Consider the following 26,704-nt stretch of genomic DNA (forward strand, 5'->3'; position numbering starts at 1 on the left):
GAAAGAAAAAATATTGCAGCTAAAAAAATTTATTTAGAAAAAAAAAACAAAAGCAGAACATATTAACAACCTTTCCGAGATGGTTCGAAAATACAACTATCAAAGTTCTAGTAGTATTATTTCTAGCGGTTCTTGCATTTGGCGATTCGATTCTCGATACTGGTAACAACAATTTTGCTCATGACAGTTTTTTTTTTTTTTTTTGAACAAAACAGAGCCTTACTTTCATTCAACTAAACATAGTAGCATGGTTACAAAGGATAAGAGTTTTCAAAGCAAAACTTGATAGATAAACATGTGCAACAAAGATAAAAATAGATAGATCGACCAACATGTCCAAGAGATGTTGAAAATTTGAGCAAGAGAGCATCAAACTGCAAGCTAAATCCAGGGTTGTCGACGCCACATTCGCTGATACAGCAGAAGAGTGGTAGATTGTCCTTATCGAAATGACATTGGAACGTTGAAGGTGTTTCCATGGCCGAGAGACTAGATGGTTTGATCTGCTCATTGGCGAGGAGGTTGGTGGATGGAGAGTAAAGGTTGAACATGGCTTACTTGAAGAGATTCCGGTAACCAAATCCCATGGAGTTATGGTCATAATGCCGACACTCATCAAACTTTGCCAAGGGGAAACATACTTGCGGACATTGATGGATTGAACTTGGGAATAAGCAGGTCGCAGGGAGAGTATGTATAGGAGACTGGGAAGGTGTCGGTAACTTTCTCTTCTTGAAGAGAAAGTCATAATGCCGATCTTCCTATATCTTCCGATTTCAGCACAAATAGAGCAGAGATGCAATTGAGATAGTTCAAGGAACAGCTGAAACAAAGAGGTTAGACTCAAGAGGGACCGGTAACCATCGCTCTGTTGAGCCGAGGTCATAATGCCGGTCCTCATTAGTCTTTGGTGGTCAGGGGTAGGGACCCTAAGCAAAACTAATGGCAGGGTTCTCAAGTAAATGTTGCAATAACAGAGCACCGATGAGTGATTATGTTCAGATTGCAGTCTTCGGACAATTGAAACAATAAATCGACACAGAGGTAAGCTACGGGACTGCAATTGATGACTTGGAACAAACCTGGGTTTTTTAAGAGCATAGGTTGGGTCTTGGGGACTTGTCAAGGTCGTGCACAGCTCCGGCGTCAACACAGAGCTCCTGTCCAACTGCGACCAAACAAAACGCTTGGTGAGGGGATCTAGATCCGAGGAGCAGAGAGATGATAAGGCTGACTTCAAGGGTCGCATGTGGCAAGGACGAAGTACAAGATAGATAAGGCGATTTGGAGTCTCGGATGTTGTGATTGGAGGCTGGTAACTCAGGAGAATCACCTCCCTTGGAGAAACCACCGGCAGAGACAAAGGGAGGACGAGGGGATGAAGCTGAAGCATGGCCGGATTCGAGGAGAGTGGACTTAGTGAACCTCCGGTGTATTCACCGCTGGAACTGACAAAGAGTAACCTTAAGTAGAAGAGGAGAACACTGGGGTACCGCTCATGACAGTTTCAAGAAGCAATTTTATACCATATGGACGCGATTTTGCTTATCATGTTCCTACCGGAAGATTCGGGAACGGAAGAGTTTTATCGGATTTAATTGGTATTAATTGTTCTTAACATATACCAATTTTGTCTAACCACATTCATTAACCTAACGAGTGATCAAATAGTTCAAGAACCATCATTCTAAAAAAAAAAAAAAAATGCTATATATCATATATGTATATAGCCGCCGGGTTAGGGGTACGGTAAAAGATCTTTTACCTGCCTTCCGTAGCCCATTTCTTAAAAGTAGTGAACTCCCCCTACTGGCGTTTGCTTTGCGTCGGTGGTTCAGGGTTAGACAAATTCACTGCATCTATACAGGTAAAAGTAAAACCACTTTTTAGTTAACCATTACCTTCATTAATGTATGTGCTAGCTGACTCATTTACTAATATGGGTTAACTATACAGAATGTTATATGGGTACAAGATCAGGTAAATGACTTTCAAAGATACATAGAAAAGTTAAACGCACAAGTAGGAGATGCAGCTCAAGTCAAAGAGATTCTAGCCAATGCTGTGATTCTGATTTCTGCTGGTAATAACGATCTTGGCATCAAGTATTTTTCAACTCCGGCTAAACCAACGAGATACACTATCCAAGCGTACACTGATATGCTCATTGGTTGGAAAACTACTTTCATGAACGCATAGAAAACATGTCTTTTCTGGTTTATCTTAAATAAAACTATCATATTATTTTGTTACGTATAATGATTAGTTTGTATAACAACAGAGTCTATATGATTTGGGAGCAAGAAAATTCGCAGTCCTTGGAACGTTGCCGTTTGGGTGTTTGCCAGGGGCGAGACAACTTGGGGGAAATTTGATATGTCTTCCGCATGTAAACTATGGTGATAGAGTATACAATGAAAAAGTAGCCAACTTGGTCAATCAATACAGCCAAAGGCTTCCCCATGGCAAATTCGTATACATTGACATGTATAACTCACTTCTTGAGGTCATTGATAATCCTAGCCAATATGGTAAGAAATTGATTAACACACGTTGATATATTATATATTGTATATGGTTGTTTTTTTTGTTGTAGATAGGGATGTTAAAATGGGTAAACCCACCCCATTTAATCCCATCTCATTTAATCCCACCCCATTTAAATATAAATCCATTTAAACCCATATATATTTGAAACCCCAATTAACCATACCCAATTAAACAAACATGGCCCCATTTAACCTATTGAACCCATTTAAGTATATAATTTTGATGATACCATATTAATATGTAATTTTGTGCCTTTGTAATTTTGGCGGGAAAATTTTTTTTTTTTGAGAATATTTTTAATTATAAAAAAACTCAAATTTTCAGTTTTAGCGGAAAATACGGTTTTGGGAAAAAAACATTTTGATAAAAAAAAAACAATTTTGTTTTTAGACAGGAAAACATGTTTTTGCGGTTTTGGCGGGAAAACACGTTTTTACGGTTTTGGCGGGAAAACACGTTTTCGGCGGGAAAACACGTTTTTGGCGGGAAAACACATTTTTTGCGGTTTTGGTGGGAAAATATGTTTTTGCGGTTTTGGCGAGAAAACACATTTTTATGAATTTGGCGGGAAAACACGTTTTTGGCGGGAAAACACGTTTTTTGCGGTTTTGACGGAAAACAAATTTTTGCGGTTTTGGCGGGAAAACACATTTTTATGAATTTGGCGGGAAAACACGTTTTTGTGATTTTGACGGGAAAACAAATTTTTGCGGTTTTGGCGGGAAAACACATTTTTATGAATTTGGCAGAAAAACACAGTTTTGAGAAAAATATAATTTTCTGTTTTTGGCGAAAAATGTGATTTTACAATTTTGGAAAAAAATATATATTTATATGATAAATATTTAATAAAAATATCAACATAAATGGGTCTAAATAGGTACTCACTTATTTATGATAAAACTCATATAATTAATGGGACTAAATAGGGAAACCCATTTAACCCCATTTAATTTTTTCTCATAAATAGGTATAAATGGGCTTATTTTAGTTCAACATACCCATTTAATAAATGGGTTTGCTGACCCATATTAACATCCCTAGTTGTAGATAAAAACAAGGGTGCTAATTAATAAATTTTACAACGGCAAAACCATGTTGTTGCTCGGTGATGACTCCGATTCCATGTTTAAATTCGGGTGGTCACGTGTTTTGGGGCTTCGCACATCCTTCTGAAAAGGCCTATAAAACTATTCTACCCAAGATCCTCAATACAGTCCACTTTGTAGCACATTTAGACATAAGAACCGCCACTTTGTACTTTGTAGGTCTCTCTATTGCTTAGTTTGGTTTGTTGATTATTTCATTTGCAATTTAGGTGCTTATTAGTTTACGAAACCAAGGAAAAAAGTGTCTGTTTGCATATTATGTTCTGTAGGAAAGAACTACGTACAAAAAGAAAAATGAATGCTATCTATTTTAGTGGGGGAGCATTAGTTCATGAGCTATATATATGTTCCTTAGTTATTGGACATGCATGTATTGTCTCTTATAAGAAATGATGCAACCTAGTTATTTTATCATCAGCTGCTCGGGGTAGATTTTCGGTTATGGTGATGCATTGCCCGATCAACTAGAGAAAATTCATTTGTTTGAACTGAAACAATCGGGAGTTCTAGGCAGCAAATAAGATCTAACAACCATAATACAATAATACCGATCATGAAACCTCGGGAACAGTTGTTCTCCCGATGGTCCTCAGGACCTCGCACGTAGAAACCGGCTGGCTACACTTTAGTTTAGCACCATTAACACCTTGCTGCGTCTGAGCCAAATAAGAGATACAATAATGTCCACCATTAAAGGGCAACATATATAGTTCTTACTCTTTTCCAGTAATTTTTTTTGTTTAATGTTAAGATAAGGGATAATGGTATTAACTTTTTTCTTTTCTTATTAATGGTAGGAATCATTTAATTTTGGTTTATCTTTTAAACAAAACATTATTTAATATCTATTTACACACAATTCAATCAATGAAAAAGATAAACTGCATAATATAATTTGTTAAAAGTTAAAACTAATAAAAACCTAATTAATTTTGCAAAGATTTGTGAGAGAATCATCTATTTTAAAACAAAAGAATTACCTTAAAAATCATTTATTACTTTGGTATTGACCACCTAATTTTTTTTATATTTTTCTTTAATCCCCTGCAAAATAACTAATCACAATTCATAATAACACATAGATATTATTATTATTACTTTTTTTTTTTATAACCCAGGTATTCCAACACTCTCCGAAATAAATCGGTTCATTTGGACTAGCCACGTGGGCGGCCAAATGGCACTCCATATGTCGGCTCCTAGAACGCTGCAGCCCGTTTGTGAATTCCGCAGTGGCTGAGGATCGAACTCATGATGGCGGATATCTCAGCTGAGAGTCCTTTACCACCAGAGCTAAAGGCTTCTAGCTCCGGTTCATAGATAGATAGATATTAATTTTTCACCTACAAACGTGTAAGATACTTAAATTTGCTTATAACTAAAAACATAAAACCCTAGTCAATGATTCCTACACGTAGTTCAACTGTTTTATTTTTTTCTGAACTCACAGATACAGCAAATCTTTTCTGTTAATTTTTTTTTTTTTTTTAACCATTGTTATGATATGGAATACACAGCTAAGGTCAATTTGTTTTGGAAATAATAAATACTTCCATATTTCTTTTTAGTAATGTTTCCTATTTTTTTCTCTCTTTGTTTAACTTTTTTCCATTCATTAATTTTTTTATTGACCAATAAGAAATTGGAAGTGGTCAGATCTCTCTCTATAAATAGGGGAAACCTTCAACCCACAATTCCCCAAAACCTCTTTAGAGACTATCAATCGCCGCGTCTTCTTCGAAAAAACCACTCAGCTTCTCTCTCCTTTTGTTTCTGCTACTGCTATGGCGCCTAACAAGATCATCCTCAAGAGCTCCGACGGTGAATCCTTCGAGGTAGACGAAGCTGTTGCTGTTGAGTCCCAGACGATCAAGCACATGATCGAAGACAAGTGTGCCGATAACGGAATCCCTCTTCCTAATGTCACCGGAGCCATCTTGGCTAAGGTAATTGAGTACTGCAAGAAGCACGTGGAGGCCGCCGCTGAGGCTGCCGGTGCTGACAAGGATTTCTGTGGTTCCACCGAGAACGATGAGCTTAAGACTTGGGATACCGAATTCGTTAAAGTCGATCAGCCTACGCTCTTCGATCTCATCCTGGTTTGTTCTTTTGATTAGGTTTTTTTTTGATTGATTTGGGATTTAGGGTTTGCCGACTCTGTTAGGGTTTTTTTGTTTTGATTTGGGATTAAGGGTTTGCCGACTCTGTTAGGGTTTATTTAATGCGTAACCTTTTGGTTGTTTTGTTGTCAGGCTGCTAATTATCTGAACATCGGTGGACTTCTTGACCTAACGTGCCAGGCCGTGGCTGATCAGATGAAAGGCAAAACTCCAGATGAGATGCGTGCTCACTTCAACATCAAGAACGATTACACAAAGGAGGAAGAAGAGGAGGTTCGCAATGAGAACAAGTGGGCCTTCGAGTGATGTGGATTGGATTAGGATCCGGTGCTTCTCTATGACAACTTAGTCTTTAAGTCTTTCTTAGATTTGGATTGCCCTTTTTGTTACTTTTCTTTATGGTAGTTTTCAAGATGAAAAACCGAATGCTTTGTTTCTACTAACAGGATCCTCTTTGGTTTTTATGGAATATATTTTAAGAATGAAAGTGTTGGTCTTTGCTTAATCTTATTATACCTTTCTTGCTATGGTCTTTTTATGAAAAGACATTGTGTGTTCTTCTCCTTTAGATTTATCATTAATCTTCGCGACTGGTTACAACGAATGGACTCCTTACGCTGTACATTCCATTAGACCATGTGATTGATCCAAATACATCTTCTTTAAGCGTGGAGGATGTAGTAGATGAAAAGATCACTTGGTAGCTAAGTTTATCTCCTATCTTTCTGAAGTGTAGTCTTCTTGGTCTAACTCTGACTTGTAACCCTTCTGGTGCATCGATGCTCACAGTGTAGATTGTATCTTCATCTCCAATGAGGCGTGATGCTACATTTGTCACTGTTCTGCTTACCGTTCTTCTTGCTTTACCATTGAAGTTTGATATTGAGATTGATGGGTAGTTGATGTTAGATATGTCTGCTCTGTTGCTTTGTTCTGGACAAACGTAACCTTTTGGTATGCGCTTTGAGATCTTTCTGATCTGGTTTGAAGTATACCCAAAGTAGCAGAGAAAGTTCAGGTAATCCATGTGATTGGTTTCATAAACCAGTCCAGGGGAAGAAGGTCCAAATATAGTGACCTGCCCAGCACCAAAGTCATAAGGTGTGGCCTTGGCTCCTGCTTCTGTAGTTATATGGGTTCCTGAGTTGGTCATTTGAACGGCTGCAGATAGAGTGTAAGAGTTGGGTTACACAATGTGCTCGATCGATATGTAATCCGTAACTGGTATTCACTTGATTTTGGTTTCTCACCTGTTGTCATGATGGCGGATCTGATTGCTGCAGGACTCCATGAAGGGTGTCTGGATTTGAGTCGAGCAGCAATCCCGGAGACATGGGGGCATGACATTGAAGTCCCTGATTCAATGTTGAAGAATGGCGGTGGCTTTCCTTCTGGTGCAGCATTTATGTCACCTACTAACCACGATGCCAGTATGTTGACCCCAGGTGCCGCAATATCAGGCTGTAACAGGTATCTCATGGAGTTAATTCAGTGAAAATGAACTATTGAACTGTTAATATCAATTTCTTTTTTTAGAAGATTCTGTGAATCTGTGAAGATTCTGTGGAGATCACATTATTATTTATGGTGAATCTTAGGGCTTACATACCTTGAGGATGCTTCTGGTAAGCAAAAAAGGTCCTCTTGATGAGAAGGATGGTATGGATGGTGCTAATATATGTCCTGTTCGTGATCTTGTAGGCATGATCGTTGCAATTGGTTCTCTACAATGTGCACTTTGATATACTACTAGTCTTTTGTTTGAAAGCAATTATATCTTGTGAAATGAGACATCTTATTTTTTACCTTGCTGAATTTATGTAGGACATGATTCGCTTCCCGTCCTTTGGTTTTACTATTGTCACTAGAAATGAGGGATCAATATAAGACAGATCCAGTGCCTCGTCGCCAATAAGTACCATACCAGCACCTCCAAGCCTCTTAACCTCTTCGCTTTTCCACTGGATCACCTGGTTACCGACATCATTGTCGCACACAACAATCTTTCCCTTAACAATGGTTTCGTTCATTGTATCAGGTGCGCAGTTCCTGAAGAGTTGCAGTTATGTTGTCTTGTTAGTATAGATATAAAAAAGTTACTTTATAATGTTAAGATGCAATTGTTACCTAGCAGCTTCCTCATTAGCATCTATCTTTTTGGCTGATCGTGCGTGTATAAGTGGGTTAGCCTCGGAACCATCTATATTAGCAATATTTATTCCAGAACCCTGCAAAAAAAATTGTTTAAGTACAATAGGAGATTTATCAGTTTCTGGCTTTTCCTTAGTACCTCGATTAATCTGCTTGTTTCTCCTCCCAGAAGAATGTTGGACTCAAAGCCACGGTCAATAGTGCTGGCAGCAACAGTAATCATCCATGGAGCAGCATTAACCACACTTTGACTCGATGGGCCAGAATTTCCTGCGGAGCAAACGACAGTGATCCCTCTTTCCACGGCATGAAATGACCCAATGGCAAGCGGATCTTCAATTAAATTTTCTGGCCATAAGCCCATTGATACCGATATGACATCAACTCCATCTGCGATCGCATCATCAAATGCAGCCAGTATGCTGGAGCCACGGCAGCCCAGAAGTGAGCAAGCTCTGTACATAGCTATTCTTGAATTTGGTGAACCTCCTCTCATAATTCCACTTGCCAGGCCATAGTAGGATGCATCAGAGATTATATTCCCTGCTGCTATTGATGCCACATGTGTCCCGTGCCCCAAGAAGTCTCGTGGTGTCTCATAATCAGGGTCTAAGAAGAATGACGAATTGTAATACCTTGCTCCTATTAGTTTTCTGTTTATGCAACGTTTAACATAAGTCCACGGTGGTAAGTTCCAACATATGTGGCATCTTTACATGTGTGTGCTACTTTCTTCAGGTTCTATTTACCTATTGCAACGGAAAGAACCAGGCTGCGTCTTCTTCCCTCTCATGCAAGTGCCCTTCCATCTCTCTGGGACTGGACCCATGCGCCTGTCGTCAAAGCTTTGTGCCTCGGGCCAGATTCCTGTTTTCTTTTTCAGAATATGCTGCATTGAGTGTTTGTTTTACTGGAAGTCAAGAAAAGCGCATATAAACATTTCATTGCTTCATACTGTTCACCTGAATCAACGAAGCCGATAATGGTGTCTCCTGCATGCACGTCCAATTCTTGTTGATAGTTCATTTCAGTGAAGTAAGTCTCTCTTTGATAACTTTCTTGTACCAGGAAATCCCATGAACGAGTTGTGTGGAGCTGTAACATCTGATCAGGAAAGACAGATACTACTCCCGGTTGCTTGGCCATGAGGTGTGCTTCACCTTCTGATAAATGGGCTGCAAATCCAGAGAATCCATGTTTGTATCTGTGCATGGGGGTTTTGCCGCTCCTGATGTATGTAAGATACTGTCTTAATATTTGCAATATATGAATCATGGTTAGAAAATCAAAGAGTTATGGTTTTAGTTATCACCGCTTTAACATTGAGCTCAGAAGTTCAACATGGTCATTGTCTGTTGATCCATCAGAGGAAGCTGCTCCCATGTATATGATATAATCTCCTGATTTACTTATTTCAGACTTGCAGTTTTGAATCACAGACAGAAAAAGATACATCATGAAGATGATGGTGACAGTGAGGCATCTCCTCATCGCTGAACTACAAGAAACAGGACAAGAATGCTTCCAGTTTGCTTATAACTCTTGCTTTATGTTTCCACGTTAAAATCTGTTAGTATTTCTTAATAGTCACTACCACAAACATATATAATATCAGAAGTGTTAGGTTAGCTTTTATGCATTGCCTATTTTAGTGGGAGGAGTGAATGTATTTCGTTTCACACACATAGTCATGCATGCCCTTTGTGTGAAAGCAAGATCGCCTAACTTCAAGGAGACTTTTTCTGCATGGTTATTAACAAGGTTGGTAACTGTAACTTAGTACTCCAGATTGATAGAGCTAAAGACTTTTGATGAAAAAAGACTTGTTGATGTTCTGCTTTGTATGCAAAAGTTCACTTAATAGTTTGACATGTCACAAAACCAATGTTTGGGACTGTTTCCTGCTAAATAGTTTTATCTACTTGAGCTATCATCATTTCATTTATCAGAAACGGTGTAGTTTGTTTTGCTTCGATTTAAGTTTTATTATTACATATTCATACTGAACTTTATACCATTTACTCAGTTTGTGCGGCTACTCTCGCTACTAATTACAATTGGGCTTCTGACCTTGTACTTGGCATTAGACCAAGTTAGAGCCCCAAATACATCTTGCGTAAGTGAAGCAGTAGCAGACACTATCACCTGGTATGTCAACTTCTCACCATTTTTTGTAAATTGGAGTTTTTCTGGCGTCACTTGAATATTAAACCCTTGTGGTGTTTCCACGCTGACTGTGTAAACAGCCACACCGTCTCCACCAACATTGGTCACTGTCCTTGTAACTGTCGTATTCCCATTTCCTTTGAATCCAGAGATTCCAATTGACGGGTAATTGATGGTTGAGATCAAGTCTAAGTTGGAATCTGCAGGGCAAGTAAAATTTACTGGAAGTGCTTTTGACATAGCCTTGATTGTGGTTACGTTGTATCCATAGTAACATAGAAAGTTCAGGTAGTCAGTTTCAGTTGTCTCGTAAACTAGTCCTGGTTGCATTGATGCTGTTGAGCTTAGTTCCCCTGCTCCAGAGTCATAAGGCGTGGCTGCTGCACCAGTTTCTGTTGTTATAAGACCTTTGTCGTTGTTCGTTTGAGTTGCTGCGAATGTGACCATGAATGATTTATTGTTAGCGAAAATCCATATTTGCATGTCATGATCACAAAACCTGCAATGAAGGGGACCTAACCTGTTGTCATAATTGCTGATTTGATCGCAGATGGACTCCATGTGGGATGCTGTGATTTGACCAGAGATGCAACCGCTGTAACGTGAGGAGCTGACATGGAAGTTCCTGATATGACGTTATACTGAGAAGTCGGCTTGCCTTCTAGTGAAATGGCTGAGTCGTTTCCTGTCCATGCAGCGAGTATTGCGACTCCTGGTGCTGTAATATCAGGCTGAAGATAGAGGTAAGTAGATGCTTCTAATCAGGTAAAAACTAAACAAGGCACAGGCTTTTGGATTACTTTGAGAATGCTTCTTGTGAGGCTTGAAGGTCCTCTGGAAGAGAAATATGCAACAGTAGGCGCGGGTGTGAACTTCTCAACTGTTGCAGTTGGAAGAATTGTTGCCACGGGATCTCTGCGACACAAGGCAAAAGGTTTTAATTCATTTGCTCTATACTGACTAATATAGTTCATAGAAATTTTGAGATAGCTTATTAAGTACTTGGTTGAGTTGAGATAGGAGAAGATCTCAGCTGCTTCCTTTGAGTCAATAACGGTTGTAGGAAAAGTGCCATAAGTGCTAGCAACTGCTCTAGTTCTGTCATCTACAAAGACGCAACCAATACCTCCTTTGCTTTTCACCTCGTCGCTAGCTGATGATGCATAATATGATCCACCAACGTTCTCGCATAACACAACTTTCCCTTTTACCTTCTCTTTATCTAGAGAACCAAAGTCACAGGCCCTGAAAAGCCAATGTTTTATGAAAACAGCAAAAGGTTAGCTTCCTTATTCTTTGTACTATAGTTCTTTATAAGAATCTAAAATAAGCTCAACGAATTGTATTTGAATTCACCAATGTTATTTACCTGGCTTCTCCTTCTGATGCATCAGCGTTCTTAGCAGACTTGCCATGAATCAGAGGATACACAGGAGATTTACTAGCGTTTGAAAAGTGTATACCTTCACCCTGAAAATCAATAAAGGTTCTTTTTAGCAAACCAGATAATATAATGTTTAGGTGTATTATGTGTATTACCTTGATGACTTTATTGCCGCCTAGCACAACATCAGACTCGAAGTCTCTATCGATGGTGTTGGCAGCGACGGTCATTATCCAAGGTGCAGTATTGGTAACTGTACCGACATCAGGCCCATCATTACCTGCTGAACAGATAACCAAGATTCCTTGCTCCATCGCGTGAAAAGCTCCTATGGCGATAGGATCAGTGTTCAGGTCGATGCGAGCGTATGCTGGAGCTCCGAGGGACAGAGATAGAACATCAACTCCATCCGCTATTGCATCATCGAAAGCAGCTAGGATAGATGAGCCTGTGCATCCCCCGGGATTGCATACTTTGTACATAGCGATCCTTGCATTTGGTGAACCTCCCTTTGCGGTCCCGGAAGCTACACCATAGTAGGACGCGTTCTCCACTGCTGATCCAGCTATGGTGGAGGACACATGAGAACCATGACCAATCACATCCCTTGTGGTATCGTATTCTGAATCATCATCAGGATTTTTGTAATATCTTGCTCCAATGATCTTTCTGCATAAAAAAAACAGAAATGTTTAGTCTTCAAAAAGAAGTTGGTAATGTTCAGATTGTGGTGTTTGAAGGTTGTGAAAATTGTACCTGTTACAGTTAGTAGACTTGAAGTCCTTTGCTTCCATGCATGTACCTTTCCACCGAGACGGAACTGGACCCATGTCTTTGTCATTGAAGCTTTCTGATTCTGGCCATATCCCTGTTTGTTTGTTTTCATTATGTGAAACTCATATTTGGTTTTGTTTCTTAATTGACAGCCAAAATAGGAGTGAAAGGCCTTACCAGTGTCCAGAATGCCGACAATGCTATCATATGATCCATCTGAGGCTGTTGAAGGTGGACCCGAGTCGATCTTTACTGATGTTTGGTACTTGAGAAAGTCCCATGAATGAGTTGTGTGTAGCTGGAAGTTTGGATCAGGAAAAACCGAAACCACTCCCGGTTTTTTGGCTATGAGTTTGGCCTCTTCTGCTGTCATATGAGCTGCAAAACCCGTGAAGCCATGCTTATATGTGTGGACGAGATCGTTTGCTCTCCTGCAACAACAAACCATAAAAAGGCCTCAGAACCCATAAAAAAACTTTGTGCAAGTATCAATGTATTTTTTTCACTACATGTAAAGAGTGTATCAGTATATCCAACCTCTTAAACATGGTATTTATGAGTATCTGAGCTCTATAAGCGTTTGCGGCAGAGGAAGCTGTTCCCATGTAGACGATGTAAACCCCATCACCATTTCTTGATCCAGCTTCCGTTTCTGTCGTAAACAAGATACATAAGAGATATAGAAATAATAAAAAGGGTGTGAAGAAGGTCAAGGCTTTCATGTTTTTGTAGTTTCCTAGCCACTTAAGGACTTGTACACTGACCATATAACTCAAGAAAAAGGGTATTTATAATGGTTGAGAGATTATTGGAAACTAAAGATAGAGCAAAAGAATCAATTAATGCTTGAGTTGCTTATCCCACTTTGAAGAATTGGTGGGTTTCTGAATTGGGCAAAAAGTGGAGATAGAATAGGCTAGTGATCCGACCACTATCTTCTGTTCGAGTCATTACATCACAACTCCGCATGTTTTTCTTTTTCCTTCTTTCCGATGTTCCAAAGACTTTGAACAAAATGATTGTGAAGGAGTGTCCACTAACTAAAGGATTCTTGATCAGGACTTCACAAAATCTGAAAGTAACGCTAAGTATGAAATTATTATATAATGGCCAAATATGACTTATAAATATAACAATTTTATATCAGTTGGTTACCTTAAACATGTTTTTAAATCAAAGACAATTGGGTCCATCGATGAAACTCACAAAGGATTATTTTTAACAAAAAAAAAAAAAAAAAAAAAAAAACTCACAAAGGATTGGTTGAGTAGCCAATAAAAGGAGAGGGTGGTGCGGGTCTGCAGAGTGCATTAACCAGAATTGGCATTTACACTCTTATGGAATCTTGGTAAATCCATATAGCATGCTTGTAGGCTTTCATCTTGGTAAATCCATATAGCATGCTTGTTGTACTTAAACTAATGTATAGTCGAGATCATGTCAAAATCTTATATATTTAGCAACCTACAAAGAAAAATAGAATCAAAAAAACTGCCGACCACCTTTAGTGGCTCAGAGTGGAGTGCACTCGTGCTACTCTTGGAAAGTATGTATTATCAATGAGTCACACACATATTGCTAATGCTATCGCATGATCTTCATTTCTATTACCCGCGCGCTGAACTTTTTTTTTGATAGAAATTTGTAATAATTTATTTTGTTATTATGTTATTTATAATGGTTTGTGATTAAAAATTCGGTCTTCTTATATTATAATTTTTGTAATTTAAAAATGTTTATTGAAAAACTGTCAATAAAACATTTGCATGTAATGATTAAAGTCTATTATTTATTTTTCTTCCTCTCTCTCTATTTGAAACTGAATAACTCAAACAAATAAAATAAAAATAGAGAAAATTAAAGAAGAAACTAATAAGATACTATATTTCTATCTTTTATTTTTTATTTATTAATTTTTAAAATCTAAGCGTTAAACGGAACTGTTATATATTTTATTTGATTAAATTTTTGATAAAAATTTATAGAGTTTGTGTTTAAATTTTTAGAATAATGATTAATGAAGATGGGCTAAAGTCATAAGTCTCTTGAAAAGAAAGCATAAGATATAACTAAGCAAAAGTCTTTCAAAGCCCAAATAAAATTCCCATAAAAAGGTTAAAAATCTCCGATGCCGGGAATCGAACCCGGGTCTCCTGGGTGAAAGCCAGATATCCTAACCGCTGGACGACATCGGATATATTGAAGCTAATAAATATTAAACAATTGATTATTCTATATTACGTAGAAATGGTGTGAGATTTATGTAAGACGGTGAAGCCGACGTGTGGTTGATATAGGATCAGTGGTGAAGAATTATTAACATCTTCTGGAATTACATATACTTACTTAAACCAACTATATATGTATTAGACAATCACAATAGTCATACACAGAAAATTTTCGACATAATCATATAAAATCAAACAAAATTAGGTTATATTTATTTGATCAAAATTTAATTTTACATCAACAATAATGTTTTAAGTAGAATAAAATAATCTCAAATTTAGAATTGAAACATTATATGGTATTAATTTGATCCCATATCGCATTTGCTTAACTAGGTATTTTCATTGTCTTATATTATACTATGATAAGTAAGAGCAAGTATTGATTCTTAATCAAACTGCTACATTCAAAATTACGAAACCTTTCTATATTATCTTTAAAACATATATAATCTTTCAAAAGTATTAATTACTTGCAAATTTTTTTTAATACATTGACTTACAATACATAACAAACAAATTCAATATGTTTTCAAACAAAAAAAAGTTCTAGTGTTTCTTTTAAATGGCACAATGTGATCAAATGTTCTGTTTTTGTTCAAACAACTTCAAGAACTTAGGTTTTGTCAGCTTCTCCAATGTAAAGTTTTTTTTAGATTCTATTTACAACCATGGACATGCATTTTTTAAGAATCATCATTGCAACTTTAACATGATATTTAAAGTTAACATATTTTCACTTTTGGTAAAGTAATACTTATATTTTCGTGTAGATATGTATTATTCTTATAAACCTAATATAATTGTATGAAAATAATATCAAATCAACAATACCATAATATATATCCTTAAACATTAATCCATGTACATAAATTAACTTCTCATATTGTTACCATCTATTGAGTTTAGTCAATAACATTTCACTTTGAACTCATAAATGATATTGTATTATCATGTCAAGTTTAATTAATATCATTTCAATTATTTCAATTCACAACCATACAAAAGTATATTTATCTCATTAAAAGATTTTTTTTTGGTCGATATACCATTTATAAGTAACCATACCAAAACGTAATTTAATACTTCTTTCTATGTACATTCAAACTAATTCAAGAAGAATGGAAGATGGAAGATATCAGGATGGAGAACGAAGGGGAAGAGGATTTTAGAACGAAACAAAATCATCTATCATAAGATCATAAACGGTGTAGAGGAAGCATTAATAAATTTAATACCTTGTTTTGATTTTGAAATATATATATATATATTTTTGAGTTATAGATATAAATCGCATTAATGTTATGTATATTTAAATTTCACTTGATCTTTATGGTTTAAATTTCTATACATGATTGTTGGGGTTAGAAACAACAATTAGAAGAATAAGTTTATAAAATAAGATCTGGGCAGACTTTCGGTACAAATCGACTTAAAACTATGAAGAACAACGAACTGGACTTTTGTATTGACTTTTTCTATTGATTTGCTCTGAGCTTGATTACATGTCTTCAATCGTTTACATCGATCCTTTATTTAAACAAAACTTTCCACGAGATCTTCCTCAAACGTCAACCTACAATCTCACCCCCGAATCTCGGCTCGACCATCCCGACTTCTCCTCCGACTTGACTTCGTCCTCTGACTCGGGCTCCTCTTCATGGGCTTTCATCAAGCCCAATCACCTGGTTCTCTCTTCTGTTTTAATGGGTCTATCGGGTGGGCCTCTAATCGGCGAAATCCAATACCAACAATGATCAACTCCGACAATATGACATATAGAGGGATAATGAAAAATGATCTTTGGAAGCATGAAACCGGTTGGGCTGGAACAATTAAAGTGGTGGTGTTAGACAATGGCTGTTGAGTTTTGATGATCATCGACTTACTCTATTCACTATGATAACATTTAAGAATATTCAAATACACACACACCTACTCTATTCAATTTGTATTCACTATTCTAGAACCAACGATAACGATAACATCAGGAATACACACACCTTTTTATTAAATTCAATAATGTCAACGAACTGAAAAAGAATGTATACACATATTTTAATCAAGTTTATTAAAAGACAATTGATTTTGAAGTCATGCTGTTGAACTGGTTTACAATAGTCAATAGATGAACATTCAGTGCCGGTCCGACATTTATTAGTGCCCTATGCCGAACTAAAAAACATGCCCTTTTATATATTACCAAAAAATTATAATTAATGGTATATAAGACTTTATGTTTAGTGTTTTGAAAATTTATTAACACAAACCAAAATCAAAATATTAGTTTTGATTAAAAGATTTATCTAATAGTTTAACAAAGCAAACTATTAACCTCAAAATGGAAAAATCAAAACTAAAACTAACAATTAACCTCAAAAACTATGATTTGCACTTATATTAAAGTCCACATTTTTGTAAAAATCTTTAGATATATATAAAAACTCTATAATAATTTTACAAAAAAATGCCCTAATTTTTTTGATGCCCTAATCCTTTGCTTGAGTTGATTGCCCTATGGACCGGCCCTGTGAACATTAACTCGAAACGTTATGTAAATAGGATATAACCCTTTGTGACGCTTATATAATGGGTGAAGGAGTGTCCACTGATTAGAGGATTGTTGATCGGGACTAAATAAATCATAAAAAGTTAAAAAAAAGCTCCGATGCCGGGAATCGAACCCGGGTCTCCTGGGTGAAAGCCAGATATCCTAACCGCTGGACGACATCGGATTTGTTATAGTTGCGAAATTTACTGATATACCGATTATCCTACTCAATTAAATGAACATTAAATCATTAATCCTACACTTTCTTCATTCGAGTTTTATCATAATCATATTATAGCTAGTACTAATGTACTATATACGTAGAAATTATGCGAGATAACGTTTATGTAATACGTACGGTGAAGCAGACGTGTGGTGAATAATTTATGAACATCTATGGAATTAGATGTACTTAAAACACCAAATATATGTATACTACGGTTACGGTAATTAGTATATAACACAAATTACTACAATGCCGTGAAAAGTCTAAATACTGTTCTTGAAAACATCATATATATCTATATTACTATTGTCAGTATCTATATATATATATATGATTATTAAGAAGTAACAATATAAACTCCATATTGGTAATCATAACATGTATAATGTATTTATGCTGCCGAAATGGTCAATGCCTAACAGACAACATTACAAATTATAAAAACAAAAGAAAAAGAAAAGCATTAAGAATCTTTTATTATCATTCAACCAAACGTTTATACACATTTACAAATTAGACGTTCGAGAGTAACAAAGTACTTAGTCAGTAAGTAACATAACATTCCACATGCATCCTCGTGGAAAATTTTAAATGAAAACAAGTGCTGAAGTGCATGATTAGTCGTCATTGTCATACCAAAACGTCAGATATTTCAAGTACATGCAGTTTAAAGAAAGAGGGATGACTTGTGTTTTTTTCTTGGATACTTTGACCCAATCATACTACAAAAGATATTACCAACAGAAAAAAAAAAAAAAACAGATAATACTGAAATGAGAGAGGTCTACGTGGCAATAACTCGTTTTGGGGTAACGTACGAGGAACTGCATCCATACTAATTTCCTCAAAACATAACGAATTATTTCTTTTAAATTTAATTAAATTTCTTTAATAGAACCTCTCACTAATCAATCAATTGAAAAAGAAAAAAAAAACTCAAAGAGAGAGACAACGAAGGTAAAACCGTAAAAGGAAACTTCTTCTCCAAACTAACAAGTCATCTCGACCCCAAGAACACAACACGTGTACCATTCTCTAACTTGCGCCAAAAGCCATCGTTCACAAATCTCTTTGAGCGGTGCTAACGTCCACCATCTCTCTAGCTGTCGCTTCTCAATCTTCTCTTCCTTCTCCTTTGTTTCTTCTCTCTCTCTCTCTATCTTTGTCCAACCAATCATTCCTACATATACGTTTCAGGATATATTTCTAATTTTAATCAAAATATAATTTATAACTAGCCGACATACAAAAAAAGACGTAAGTATATAAAGAAGCTAGAAGCTTGTCAATTGTTTACCTAAATCGCCTCTTGTGTCTTTGAGTTCCCATCGAATCGAAGATGATGAAAATGAAGAGTTTTCTTGGTTCTAGATTATATTCTTCCTCTACAAGAAAAGGTTAGTTTTCAAGAATTTTTTTTAGAAGTTTGAATGATTTGGTTTCTCTTCTCTTAACTAATGATCTTGAATGTTTTTTTAGATATAATGTTGAGACCCAGAGATGGTTTTTTTTTTTTCATTTTATGAGAAAACAGTTCTGAAAATATTTGTCAATTGTTTTTGTTTTGTCAATGGAGCAGGAAAGTCCGAGAAGGAATGTTGTCGTAGCTTGACGTCGAAGCTAAGTGTTAATGAAGAGTACAAGGAAGCATTCAGAACGAACTCCTACTTAGAGATTCGGACAAAAGCAGAAGATCAATTAGGCGTTACATCTTGTAGCAAACTCTCTTCTTCTTCTTCGCCTTCTTCTTCGTCTTCTTCCCCTTCATCTTCAGATCTTAGCTTCCATTCACACTTCACCGATTACTTGCTCGACCCTCCTCAAGATACACTCGATGCTCTGATGCAAGACTCGAGTTTCAACGATCTTCTAGTTAAGTTTTTCGACTTTAGCTCCGAAGCTTGCGACGTGTGTGAGTCTCTCCTTCAGTCCATCCAACAAATCAAGGTCAATCACAACAAAATCAAAAGAATTATCACGATTGGGAAAAGGGTTTGTAACGGTGCTAAAACCACGGAATATAGCCATGAGCAGCTCTGCGCTTTAATATTTCAAGAGCTTTCGAGATTTGCAGCGCTCAAGAACCCTTTGTGTTGTAACATCAACGAAGCTCGGTTTGGTATAGTTCACGATGCAAACTCGGATTTGCTCGACAAATTGACAACGAAAAGGAAAAGAATCAGAAGAAAAGTCAGGTTTTTGAGTTTCTGCAAGAAGCTAGGAGGTTATAGCCTAGTGATTTCTCATAGCGCTATAGTCATTACATTACTAATAATAGCTCTCCACAGCATACTCGGCGCTTTAGCAGCTCCTGCGTTGCTCGGTTTATGTTCTTTGGTTCTTTTGAGGAAGAAGAAAGCAAAAAGAAACATGCATAAGAGCAAAAGAGATACAACGCTAGAGAGGCTCGGGACACAAATCGATATAGCAGCTAAAGGAATGTTCATATTGATAAACGACTTGGATACATTGAGTAGACTTGCCGGAAGATTATGCGATGAGATAGAGCATAGAAAAACCGTGGCTGCGATGTGCGCAAAGAGTAGGAAGATTGAAGTGCTAAAGGAAGCATTGAGGGAGTTTAGTGCACATGAAGAAAGATTCTCAGATCAATTGCAAGAGCTTGAAGAACATCTCTACCTCTGTTTCATCACTATTAACAGATCAAGAAGGCTAGTGTTAGCGCAAATCACGGGAAACTAGTTCTTCATTCGTTGATTCTTTGGGTTCATCAAAATAATATAAATACTTTTGTAGGGTTTATGAATTACTTGTTACTTTTGTAGGGTTTATGGATTACCTATTATGATATCTAAAAAAAGTTGTAAGAATATCTTTCAAAGTTTTTTTATATATGATTCAAATGAAATTGAGGCCATGGAAGCAAACAATTTGTCATATCGATGATGTTTATTCTTCTTTTGGTTAATATGTTCTTTGATCTTGATTCAATCTTCTAAGTCTTTGAATTATCATCGAGTTATATACACTTGGTTTGAATTCTAATTGTTTTGAATTTTTGGTCCTAATAATGTTGAAAATGTATGTTAACATCGTTAATAATTGAGCCAATAAATAAAATGCATGCTCACAAGGAAAGTGATCTCTAACCGGTCACGAAATTTCAAAGGTAACCAATATAATTGCTCATCCATTAACTTTACAAAATCTAGGAGGGTACTATATTTGGTTCAATGGTTTATGTAGCTTAGTTGATTTAGAAAAACGTACATGGGTTACGTGATTGTTATATATCCATCCATATGAACAAAATAATCTTTTTATATGAACTTCTAAATAACTTGGGTATAAGTAGGAATTATCATTTTTGCATCTCTAAAAAATTCTTTAAATCCGTTACTTGTATTTCAAAATATTGACATAAGTTCAATACATTTTAAAGATCATATTCCAAAAAATAACATCATTTTGATAAAGTGAAGAACCATAAAAACAAGACAAGATTATAACTAAGATTTCCAAAGCAACATACATTTTTTTAGCTTTTCAAACTCTTATAAAGGTAAAAGGCACATGTCTTGTAAGGAATGTACTTGATAAAAAAAACTCTTTTGTCATAACTCAAACATACTTTATATAAACTTATAACCAAGTACAAATGTGTTAAAACTCCCTTTAGCTACGGAATCTTTTCGAGTTTGAAACATTCAAATACAATACATCTTTTATATAATCATATTTCCTCAAATCAAATTGGGTCTTCTGTATTAACAGACCCATCAAACAAAGAAGAAGTAAAAAAAAAAAAAAAAACAAAGAGGGGGCGGGTCGCTCAGGGAGAAAAGAAACAGACTCAGAGCGCGACCACTGCCCAATAACGTTTTAATCAGACAAAAGAAACTTAAAACTGAACGTTGGAAGAATAAATCTGTCCAAAGGACCAAGAAGAAGGAACAACATTGAGGAAGACTCTAGTAGCACCATCGGTAGTAGTAATGGAGAAAGAGAGAGATTGACCATCGAGGTAAGCGTTTGATTGCCAATTAGCTCCCCAATTACGAGACATAGCTAACCAACCAGTCTTTGATCCTTTAATGGAGACAGATCTAATCGAACCTCCTCCTCCTACGTTTTGAATGTTCACTAGCTCGAAGTAGTCTCTTCCGTTTATTCTGAATCTCACTCCTCCTTTCTTGTAACAGCTTACTCTGTTTTTTAAAAACAGAGTTCTTTTAGTTTAGAGATTAGAAGAACAATTGCAAAAATGGAAACCTAATCTGATTCATTTTGAAAAAAAATCTTAACCTTTGGAAAACGACGGGAACGATTCCACCTCTGTAGATTCCGATCTTTTCCCAAGCGGGTTGAGCCATGTCGAAATGTTTGAGCGGCGGATTGCACCAACCACCGTTGTTGTTAGGCAGAGCAAAGTTTGGTGGGCAAAAGTTTGTGGCTGTAATGACAACGGACGCTCCTTTCTTGCACCACCGTGAGTCCGCAGCGTAATCACACGTTATCCTATAGCATTCTCCGCAAGAAGCTCCGTCGTTAAACAGAGCTGTGCTTAGCGCCGCCGTCATTGTCCCGTACCCCGCCGAGTAAAGATCTCCGTAACCACAAGCTCCACCTGAAAAGAATCAAGAATATAATTAATCGATTAACCAAATCCATTAAGAGTCAAAACCGTATGAAACTGAACTGTTAGATTACCCATTGTTCCAGAAGCGTCACTTCCACCATAGAATGTGGCGTGACCATTAGTTAAACCAGAAGGCTTAAACGCATCAACCGCAATAAAAAGAGCGGCCAAAACGGCCAAGCCAGCTAGAGACTTTGACATGATTGTAATGTTTCGTTCGAGTGAAGGAGAGAGAGATTATGATAAATGATGATGATGATCGAGTGAAGGAGAGAGAGTTGTTTAAATAAAGGTGGGAAGTGAGTGTTAAAACTACGTAGTAGCAACAAAACCTTACATGTGGTCTTATCTTTTATCTAGCCTGTGTGTATCTTTTATTTCTTTCTTTGTTTCTTAAAGGCAAATCTCCTACATGTGTATATTTGTAAGTAACAATATAAGTCCAAAAAAAGACAGTATATCTGCAAACTCTGTTTGTAATATGCTGCAGATGGTTTTTTTATATTCCACAAAATGTTCATACAAACAAATTATCTCGGTTACACTAATATTGCTTTGAACAGTGAACACATATGTAGCATACTTCTTCTTTTCCTTTGTTTTATTGTGGAGTTTAGAAAAAGAGACTTTAAACCAAAATATTATCTTGATTTACTCATGGCCAAACGTTTGTAATCCATAAGTTTTGTTTTTTTGTTCGATGCAATGTTTTAGATACAGATCTTAAAAGTTAATTTGTAAGATTAAAAGTTTTAAATTAGCATGATCACAATTGTATCATAATTATATTTCCATTATTTTAGATTAATATCTTTTTAAATAACATCAAAACTAAGTGAATAAACTGGTTTGTTGTATACTATGCAACGCGGTGGATGTTAAATTTTTAAATTAAAATGAATAAAAAAAATAAGAAGAAAGAAAGACAAAGGAGAGTTTTTTGTTTGTGATACGATCATGTGCAGGTTGGTCTGTGCAGGTTCATCGGTCACAAACTCACATGCTCCCTTTCTCCTACATTATTAGCAACACGCCAAATCCCTTTAACTAGTAGTATTATTTATCGGGTTAATTGTCCCCGAAAGCTTGATTTCCAATCTAAGTTGAGGAAGATCACCATCACGTCGTCGTTTGTCCCAGTGATAAGTACAAGATTAAGGACATGAGGAGCTTGTTTAGATTTAGTAGTGGAGTAAAATTTATCTTATGCCATTACAAGTTAAAATGATTATAGTATGCCAATTACATTGATGATATGGATTAAATAGTTGGCAGTTGTAGCAATCAAAGAGCCCTAACATTATTTTTCTACTGTTTTTTTTTTTTTTGTCATTATTAAGAAGTTAATGAACCGAACAACAAATACCTATAATTAAAAGCATAACATGAGATTGTTTTATTCAAGAAAATGATACCTAGTTTGGCAGAAATAGACTAATGTTTCAATTACTTAATGAGTCATACACATGTCTTGTTTTTATTCTTTAGATATTTTATGAGTGTGCTTATCTATCATTTAATGGTAAAATATGAATGGGGGATTTAAATGGTATGCATTGCCTGGAGATGATAACATTTTCACATGGTCCATGTTCTAATAATGACCCACCTAATACAGCTAGCTGAAAGTGTTCAATTCTTAAAATGCGAAAATCTCCCAAACATCATTAAACGAAGTTGTAGAGATTCCAATCTTCTGAAACCAACAATATAAATCTCTTTTCCTAAAATTAAACCAAAGTAATTAAAAGGTTCCGGAGGATAAAAATCCTGAATAAAACACTTAGAACGATGAGCAGGGCACAAAGTAAACTTGTGAATTGGAAAAAAAACCAAAGACAGGTTGAGAGATTAAACTATCAGAAAGAGATTTACCTTTCTCTAAAAATCATCATCGTCTTCCTCTGCCATATGCTTAGCAAGCTCTTCTTCTTGTTGCTTCCTCTCTCTCCTCTTTTCATCGCTTTCTTTCTCTTTGTGAGTGTTCGGGGGAAACCTCAATGCTCTGACCGCTTCATTATGCATGTTGAGGCAGAAAGCAATTCTTGAGTTGAACGCAGTTTGTGGCTCATTCGTCGAGTAGATGTCCCCAGTTTCTTTCGAGATCATCCATCCGTTTTTGTGATCGATTGTCGCATCAATTGCTCCATCACGAATGGCCTTTGCTACAATACTTTCCGCATCAGCCACAGGGTTTTCGGAGTTGAGTCTCAGCTTTTTGGCAACGTCGGGTAAAGAGATTCTGGAATATGCAATACTTATGTTGCGCAGTCCAGTCCTGATGACATTGTGGCGGAGTCTCACAATGAGATTGTGCGTTCTGTCTTGAGCAAATGTGTCCAAGAACTTCTCCTGGACTGTCCTAAAGAGCTCCAAGTCACCAATCCTAACCGCCTGCAAAACCAAAACAGAGTTTTAATAGTAAGCCTCAGATCAGAGTCAGTATCTTGTTGCATCATGTATCTCTGAAAAGCAACAGTAAGCAGCCAGAAATTTATGCTCTTTCTAGTTCGAAGTAGCAGAAAACAACAGCAGCAAAAAAAAAAACTGTGTCGCAAGAGACCAACAAGTAACATAAGAGTGTATAGGTCACTGAAATTAGGAATGGGTTTGAAGATAGAGGTAAAGTAGCTCATGCTAATACCAGTTAGGTTATCTGCTCATACAATAATTTAAACAGGTCACAGCAGCAAGATTATGAAGGCGGACTCACATTGGTAAGCTCAAAGTAAGGCCTGAGGGCCTTCTCCATTCCCTTTTGAGTGAAGATTGACCGTTCTGGTATCTCACCCAGCAGCAGACGAACCAGAATTGCCCATTTATTACATTGAACTCTGAAGCCCAAAGCTGCTATAGGGGCTTTCCTGGCAGCCTGAAGAAGGCTCTCTTTCGCATCAGTATACTCGAGCTGAATGGTACGGATCTTCCCGAGGTAGAACAAGTACCTACAAAACTGCAAAGTATATTGTTTGAAATAAGTCCTCTTGCCGTTTATTCTTTTGAAGCTATAACAATGGAAGGATCAAAACACAGAAAAAAGTTCGTATATAGCAGAGAAAAACACAAGATAGATTGGCGGTAATGGCAAGAGGTGATGTCAGAAGTATAAAGAGGATAGTATAACGGACACTACAAGTTTGCAAATGATTAGTGAAAAGAAAACACAAAGCCTCCTAGATGTAGATATGAATGCAAATGGAAAAAATAATTCTCTGGACAGATTGCAGAAGTAGCATTGGAGATCTCATACATATATAGAAATCTAGAGAACCGAGAAAACTAAGAGTATGAAGGCAAGAGCTACCTGTTGGTTTGAATGTGCCTCAAAACGAGGTGCCTTTGACCTGAGCTTCTCCGCCTGGTCATAGAGGTTGTAATGTAGATAATTACGTAGCAACAGGTTCAGAAGTGTTTCCTGCATTCAACACGATACCTTCGATAAAGAAGCAAGTAACAGTTTCAAGGCAATGAATGCAGACTGCATGAGCTAAACAAAGACCTACCTGGCCCAACTCATCGTGACGGAGCGTTGCAGAATGATGCAACGCAAGAAGAGTACTGCAGGCACAAAAAAACCAACCAGATTATTGAATTTTGAGCTACTGATTAATATGATGTGTAAGAACAAGTACAAAACAAAAACAATAAGTCTTTCAGCTACTAACCCGCGAATTTCAGCAAGATCACCGGTTTGCTCATAACTCAAGGAATAGTAAAAGTAGAGTCTTGACGCTATCACATCAATGGTCCGTCGGTTGACGTTCTTGAGACGAGCAATGCTTGCTGAAGAACAAGCTTTGGCCTAAGAGATGATTAAAATAAATCATGAAACTAAAACCACAACAGAAAAAGGTAACTTATGACAAATACACAAAGAGGTCGCAGCAGTTACCTCGTTGTACTCTTTCTGATCAATCAGAAAAAGAAGAACAATGAAGTAGCAGTAAATCTCGAGCTCTAGAGGTAGGTGCTTAGAAGGAGCAACTTGTGTAGCCGATGAAGCTGTATCAACTTCCATATCATGTTCATCACCCTAAACCATTCACAGTTCGAATATTTCAGTCTCTACACCAGTTATATTTCAGAGAACTTGAATCTAAACTCCCTAAAGCCAGAACGCTAATAGGAACAATCAAAGTGAAGAACCAAAACCCAAAAAATAATACCTTAGGAACAAAGGAAGAGAGGCGAGAGTGAGCTTCGGATCCTGGAACCAAAGCGAAATCAAGGAAAGAAGAGAGCACAGAGGCGGTGAGTTTACGCCTAAGCCCAATAGTGAGACGCACAGAACGAGCAATACGACGGACCTCCTTGGTATACGACCCAGTATCGATCAATGCTGCAATCTCCTTCAAATCTGAGGAAAAAAAGAAGTGTGAAACTTAGCAATTTTGGAAATCTAAATCACGAATTGAAGAAGTGTCTATAGATCGAGATTTTACTCTGCATCGTGGAGGTAGAAGAAGAGATGATAGATTGAGAAGGGGTATGATTATCTTTCATCTCCACGTCCTGAGTCATCTTGCGCAAATCTCTTCACACAAAGACAAAAGAAGGTTAGGGTTTTTGGAGAACTGTGTGCAACTAAACCGGATGAGATTTCACGGGAGGATTCTAGCAATTAGTTGACTTGAGGAAGACGAAGAGAGGGGAGAGAGAGAGAGAGAGCTTACTGAATTGACAAAACGTAATTCTCCGGGAGACACAGGCGAGGAATGACGACGGATCAGATTTGAGGAGGACGAGCTGATTGATGCTGCTTTGAGAGTTGAGACTCTTTTCTTTCCAAAGTATTATTTTTCTTTTTGCTCAAGACAGCTTTTTATATATTTCTATATATTCAAT

General features: G+C 36.8%; 7 protein-coding genes and 2 non-coding genes across 10 annotated transcripts; 3 read left to right on the top strand and 6 right to left on the bottom strand.

The window, feature by feature from the left end:
• The first annotated feature begins 1,380 nt into the window (after positions 1 to 1,380).
• On the top strand, positions 1,381 to 3,958 carry LOC104759305 (GDSL-like Lipase/Acylhydrolase family protein). The gene is given in 8 exon segments (XM_010482251.2): positions 1,381 to 1,601; positions 1,731 to 1,744; positions 1,747 to 1,803; positions 1,806 to 1,824; positions 1,827 to 1,867; positions 1,957 to 2,193; positions 2,282 to 2,531; positions 3,612 to 3,958. Coding segments are annotated over 8 exon segments (945 nt in total). The 5' UTR covers positions 1,381 to 1,498; the 3' UTR covers positions 3,836 to 3,958.
• An 841-nt stretch (positions 3,959 to 4,799) lies between these two features.
• Positions 4,800 to 6,284, top strand: SK4 (SKP1-like 4). Its single transcript, XM_010478947.3, has 2 exons — positions 4,800 to 5,758; positions 5,912 to 6,284. The coding sequence occupies exons 1-2, from the start codon at positions 5,444 to 5,446 to the stop codon at positions 6,083 to 6,085; spliced, it is 489 nt and encodes a 162-aa protein (XP_010477249.1). The 5' UTR covers positions 4,800 to 5,443; the 3' UTR covers positions 6,086 to 6,284.
• Positions 6,233 to 9,543, bottom strand: LOC104756370 (Subtilisin-like serine endopeptidase family protein). Of its 2 annotated transcripts, none has more exons than XM_010478946.3 (9): positions 9,243 to 9,543; positions 8,893 to 9,158; positions 8,680 to 8,797; positions 8,070 to 8,583; positions 7,907 to 8,007; positions 7,586 to 7,828; positions 7,389 to 7,503; positions 7,030 to 7,240; positions 6,233 to 6,940 (listed from the first exon to the last, which is right to left on the bottom strand). In XM_010478946.3, exons 1-9 carry the CDS (start codon positions 9,419 to 9,421, stop codon positions 6,357 to 6,359), a joined length of 2,331 nt encoding a protein of 776 aa, XP_010477248.2. In that variant the 5' UTR covers positions 9,422 to 9,543; the 3' UTR covers positions 6,233 to 6,356. The 2 variants fall into 2 exon arrangements, with proteins under 2 accessions (XP_010477248.2, XP_087351572.1); XM_087495446.1 differs by having other exon boundaries at positions 6,270 to 6,940; positions 8,680 to 8,804; positions 9,243 to 9,487.
• A 328-nt stretch (positions 9,544 to 9,871) lies between these two features.
• LOC104756369 (CO(2)-response secreted protease) lies at positions 9,872 to 13,091 on the bottom strand. Its single transcript, XM_010478945.2, has 9 exons — positions 12,792 to 13,091; positions 12,432 to 12,685; positions 12,237 to 12,348; positions 11,636 to 12,149; positions 11,466 to 11,566; positions 11,099 to 11,341; positions 10,897 to 11,011; positions 10,617 to 10,827; positions 9,872 to 10,527 (listed from the first exon to the last, which is right to left on the bottom strand). The coding sequence occupies exons 1-9, from the start codon at positions 13,019 to 13,021 to the stop codon at positions 9,953 to 9,955; spliced, it is 2,355 nt and encodes a 784-aa protein (XP_010477247.2). The 5' UTR covers positions 13,022 to 13,091; the 3' UTR covers positions 9,872 to 9,952.
• Positions 13,092 to 14,377: 1,286 nt separating this feature from the next.
• On the bottom strand, positions 14,378 to 14,449 carry TRNAE-UUC (transfer RNA glutamic acid (anticodon UUC)). Its single transcript has one exon. It is a non-coding gene; the product is annotated as a tRNA-Glu (tRNA).
• Positions 14,450 to 17,145: 2,696 nt separating this feature from the next.
• On the bottom strand, positions 17,146 to 17,217 carry TRNAE-UUC (transfer RNA glutamic acid (anticodon UUC)). Its single transcript has one exon. It is a non-coding gene; the product is annotated as a tRNA-Glu (tRNA).
• Positions 17,218 to 18,352: 1,135 nt separating this feature from the next.
• On the top strand, positions 18,353 to 20,211 carry LOC104776135 (UPF0496 protein At1g20180-like). The gene is made up of 2 exons (XM_010500150.3): positions 18,353 to 18,656; positions 18,839 to 20,211. Exons 1-2 carry the CDS (start codon positions 18,599 to 18,601, stop codon positions 19,960 to 19,962), a joined length of 1,182 nt encoding a protein of 393 aa, XP_010498452.2. The 5' UTR covers positions 18,353 to 18,598; the 3' UTR covers positions 19,963 to 20,211.
• A 618-nt stretch (positions 20,212 to 20,829) lies between these two features.
• On the bottom strand, positions 20,830 to 22,402 carry EXPA11 (expansin 11). Its single transcript, XM_010478949.3, has 3 exons — positions 21,931 to 22,402; positions 21,526 to 21,847; positions 20,830 to 21,428 (listed from the first exon to the last, which is right to left on the bottom strand). Exons 1-3 carry the CDS (start codon positions 22,058 to 22,060, stop codon positions 21,122 to 21,124), a joined length of 759 nt encoding a protein of 252 aa, XP_010477251.1. The 5' UTR covers positions 22,061 to 22,402; the 3' UTR covers positions 20,830 to 21,121.
• A 1,102-nt stretch (positions 22,403 to 23,504) lies between these two features.
• On the bottom strand, positions 23,505 to 26,635 carry LOC104756375 (26S proteasome non-ATPase regulatory subunit 3 homolog A). The gene is made up of 9 exons (XM_087494293.1): positions 26,533 to 26,635; positions 26,302 to 26,391; positions 26,026 to 26,216; positions 25,752 to 25,892; positions 25,525 to 25,661; positions 25,363 to 25,417; positions 25,164 to 25,274; positions 24,573 to 24,812; positions 23,505 to 24,253 (listed from the first exon to the last, which is right to left on the bottom strand). Exons 2-9 carry the CDS (start codon positions 26,378 to 26,380, stop codon positions 23,741 to 23,743), a joined length of 1,467 nt encoding a protein of 488 aa, XP_087350419.1. The 5' UTR covers positions 26,381 to 26,391; positions 26,533 to 26,635; the 3' UTR covers positions 23,505 to 23,740.
• Between the last annotated feature and the right edge of the window lie 69 nt (positions 26,636 to 26,704).

This window comes from Camelina sativa, chromosome 17, assembly GCF_030686135.1.
Source record: "Camelina sativa cultivar CO46 ecotype springtype chromosome 17, ASM3068613v1".
In the NCBI taxonomy this organism is placed as follows: Eukaryota; Viridiplantae; Streptophyta; class Magnoliopsida; order Brassicales; family Brassicaceae; genus Camelina; species Camelina sativa.

Bases quoted from the DNA above. Each gene is read 5' to 3' on its own strand.
- LOC104756375 (XM_087494293.1), bottom strand. From the start codon at position 26,380: ATGACTCAGGACGTGGAGATGAAAGATAATCATACCCCTTCTCAATCT. The intron at 26,217-26,301 runs GTAAAATCTCGA...TTTTTTCCTCAG, and splicing joins TTCTACCTCCACGATGCAGA to ATTTGAAGGAGATTGCAGCA. The intron at 25,275-25,362 runs GTAGGTCTTTGT...TGTTGAATGCAG, and splicing joins GTCACGATGAGTTGGGCCAG to GAAACACTTCTGAACCTGTT.
- LOC104756370 (XM_010478946.3), bottom strand. From the start codon at position 9,421: ATGAGGAGATGCCTCACTGTCACCATCATCTTCATGATGTATCTTTTT. The intron at 7,829-7,906 runs GTAACAATTGCA...GCAACTCTTCAG, and splicing joins GCTAATGAGGAAGCTGCTAG to GAACTGCGCACCTGATACAA. The intron at 7,241-7,388 runs GTATGTAAGCCC...TACCTGTTACAG, and splicing joins TTACCAGAAGCATCCTCAAG to CCTGATATTGCGGCACCTGG.
- SK4 (XM_010478947.3), top strand. From the start codon at position 5,444: ATGGCGCCTAACAAGATCATCCTCAAGAGCTCCGACGGTGAATCCTTC. The intron at 5,759-5,911 runs GTTTGTTCTTTT...TTTTGTTGTCAG, and splicing joins CGCTCTTCGATCTCATCCTG to GCTGCTAATTATCTGAACAT.
- LOC104756369 (XM_010478945.2), bottom strand. From the start codon at position 13,021: ATGGTCAGTGTACAAGTCCTTAAGTGGCTAGGAAACTACAAAAACATG. The intron at 11,012-11,098 runs GTACTTAATAAG...CTTGTGTCGCAG, and splicing joins TCCTATCTCAACTCAACCAA to AGATCCCGTGGCAACAATTC. The intron at 10,828-10,896 runs GTAATCCAAAAG...CTCTATCTTCAG, and splicing joins TCACAAGAAGCATTCTCAAA to CCTGATATTACAGCACCAGG.
- LOC104776135 (XM_010500150.3), top strand. From the start codon at position 18,599: ATGATGAAAATGAAGAGTTTTCTTGGTTCTAGATTATATTCTTCCTCT. The intron at 18,657-18,838 runs GTTAGTTTTCAA...TCAATGGAGCAG, and splicing joins TTCTTCCTCTACAAGAAAAG to GAAAGTCCGAGAAGGAATGT.
- EXPA11 (XM_010478949.3), bottom strand. From the start codon at position 22,060: ATGTCAAAGTCTCTAGCTGGCTTGGCCGTTTTGGCCGCTCTTTTTATT. The intron at 21,848-21,930 runs GTAATCTAACAG...GATTCTTTTCAG, and splicing joins TGACGCTTCTGGAACAATGG to GTGGAGCTTGTGGTTACGGA. The intron at 21,429-21,525 runs GTTAAGATTTTT...TTTAAAAAACAG, and splicing joins GTTCCCGTCGTTTTCCAAAG to AGTAAGCTGTTACAAGAAAG.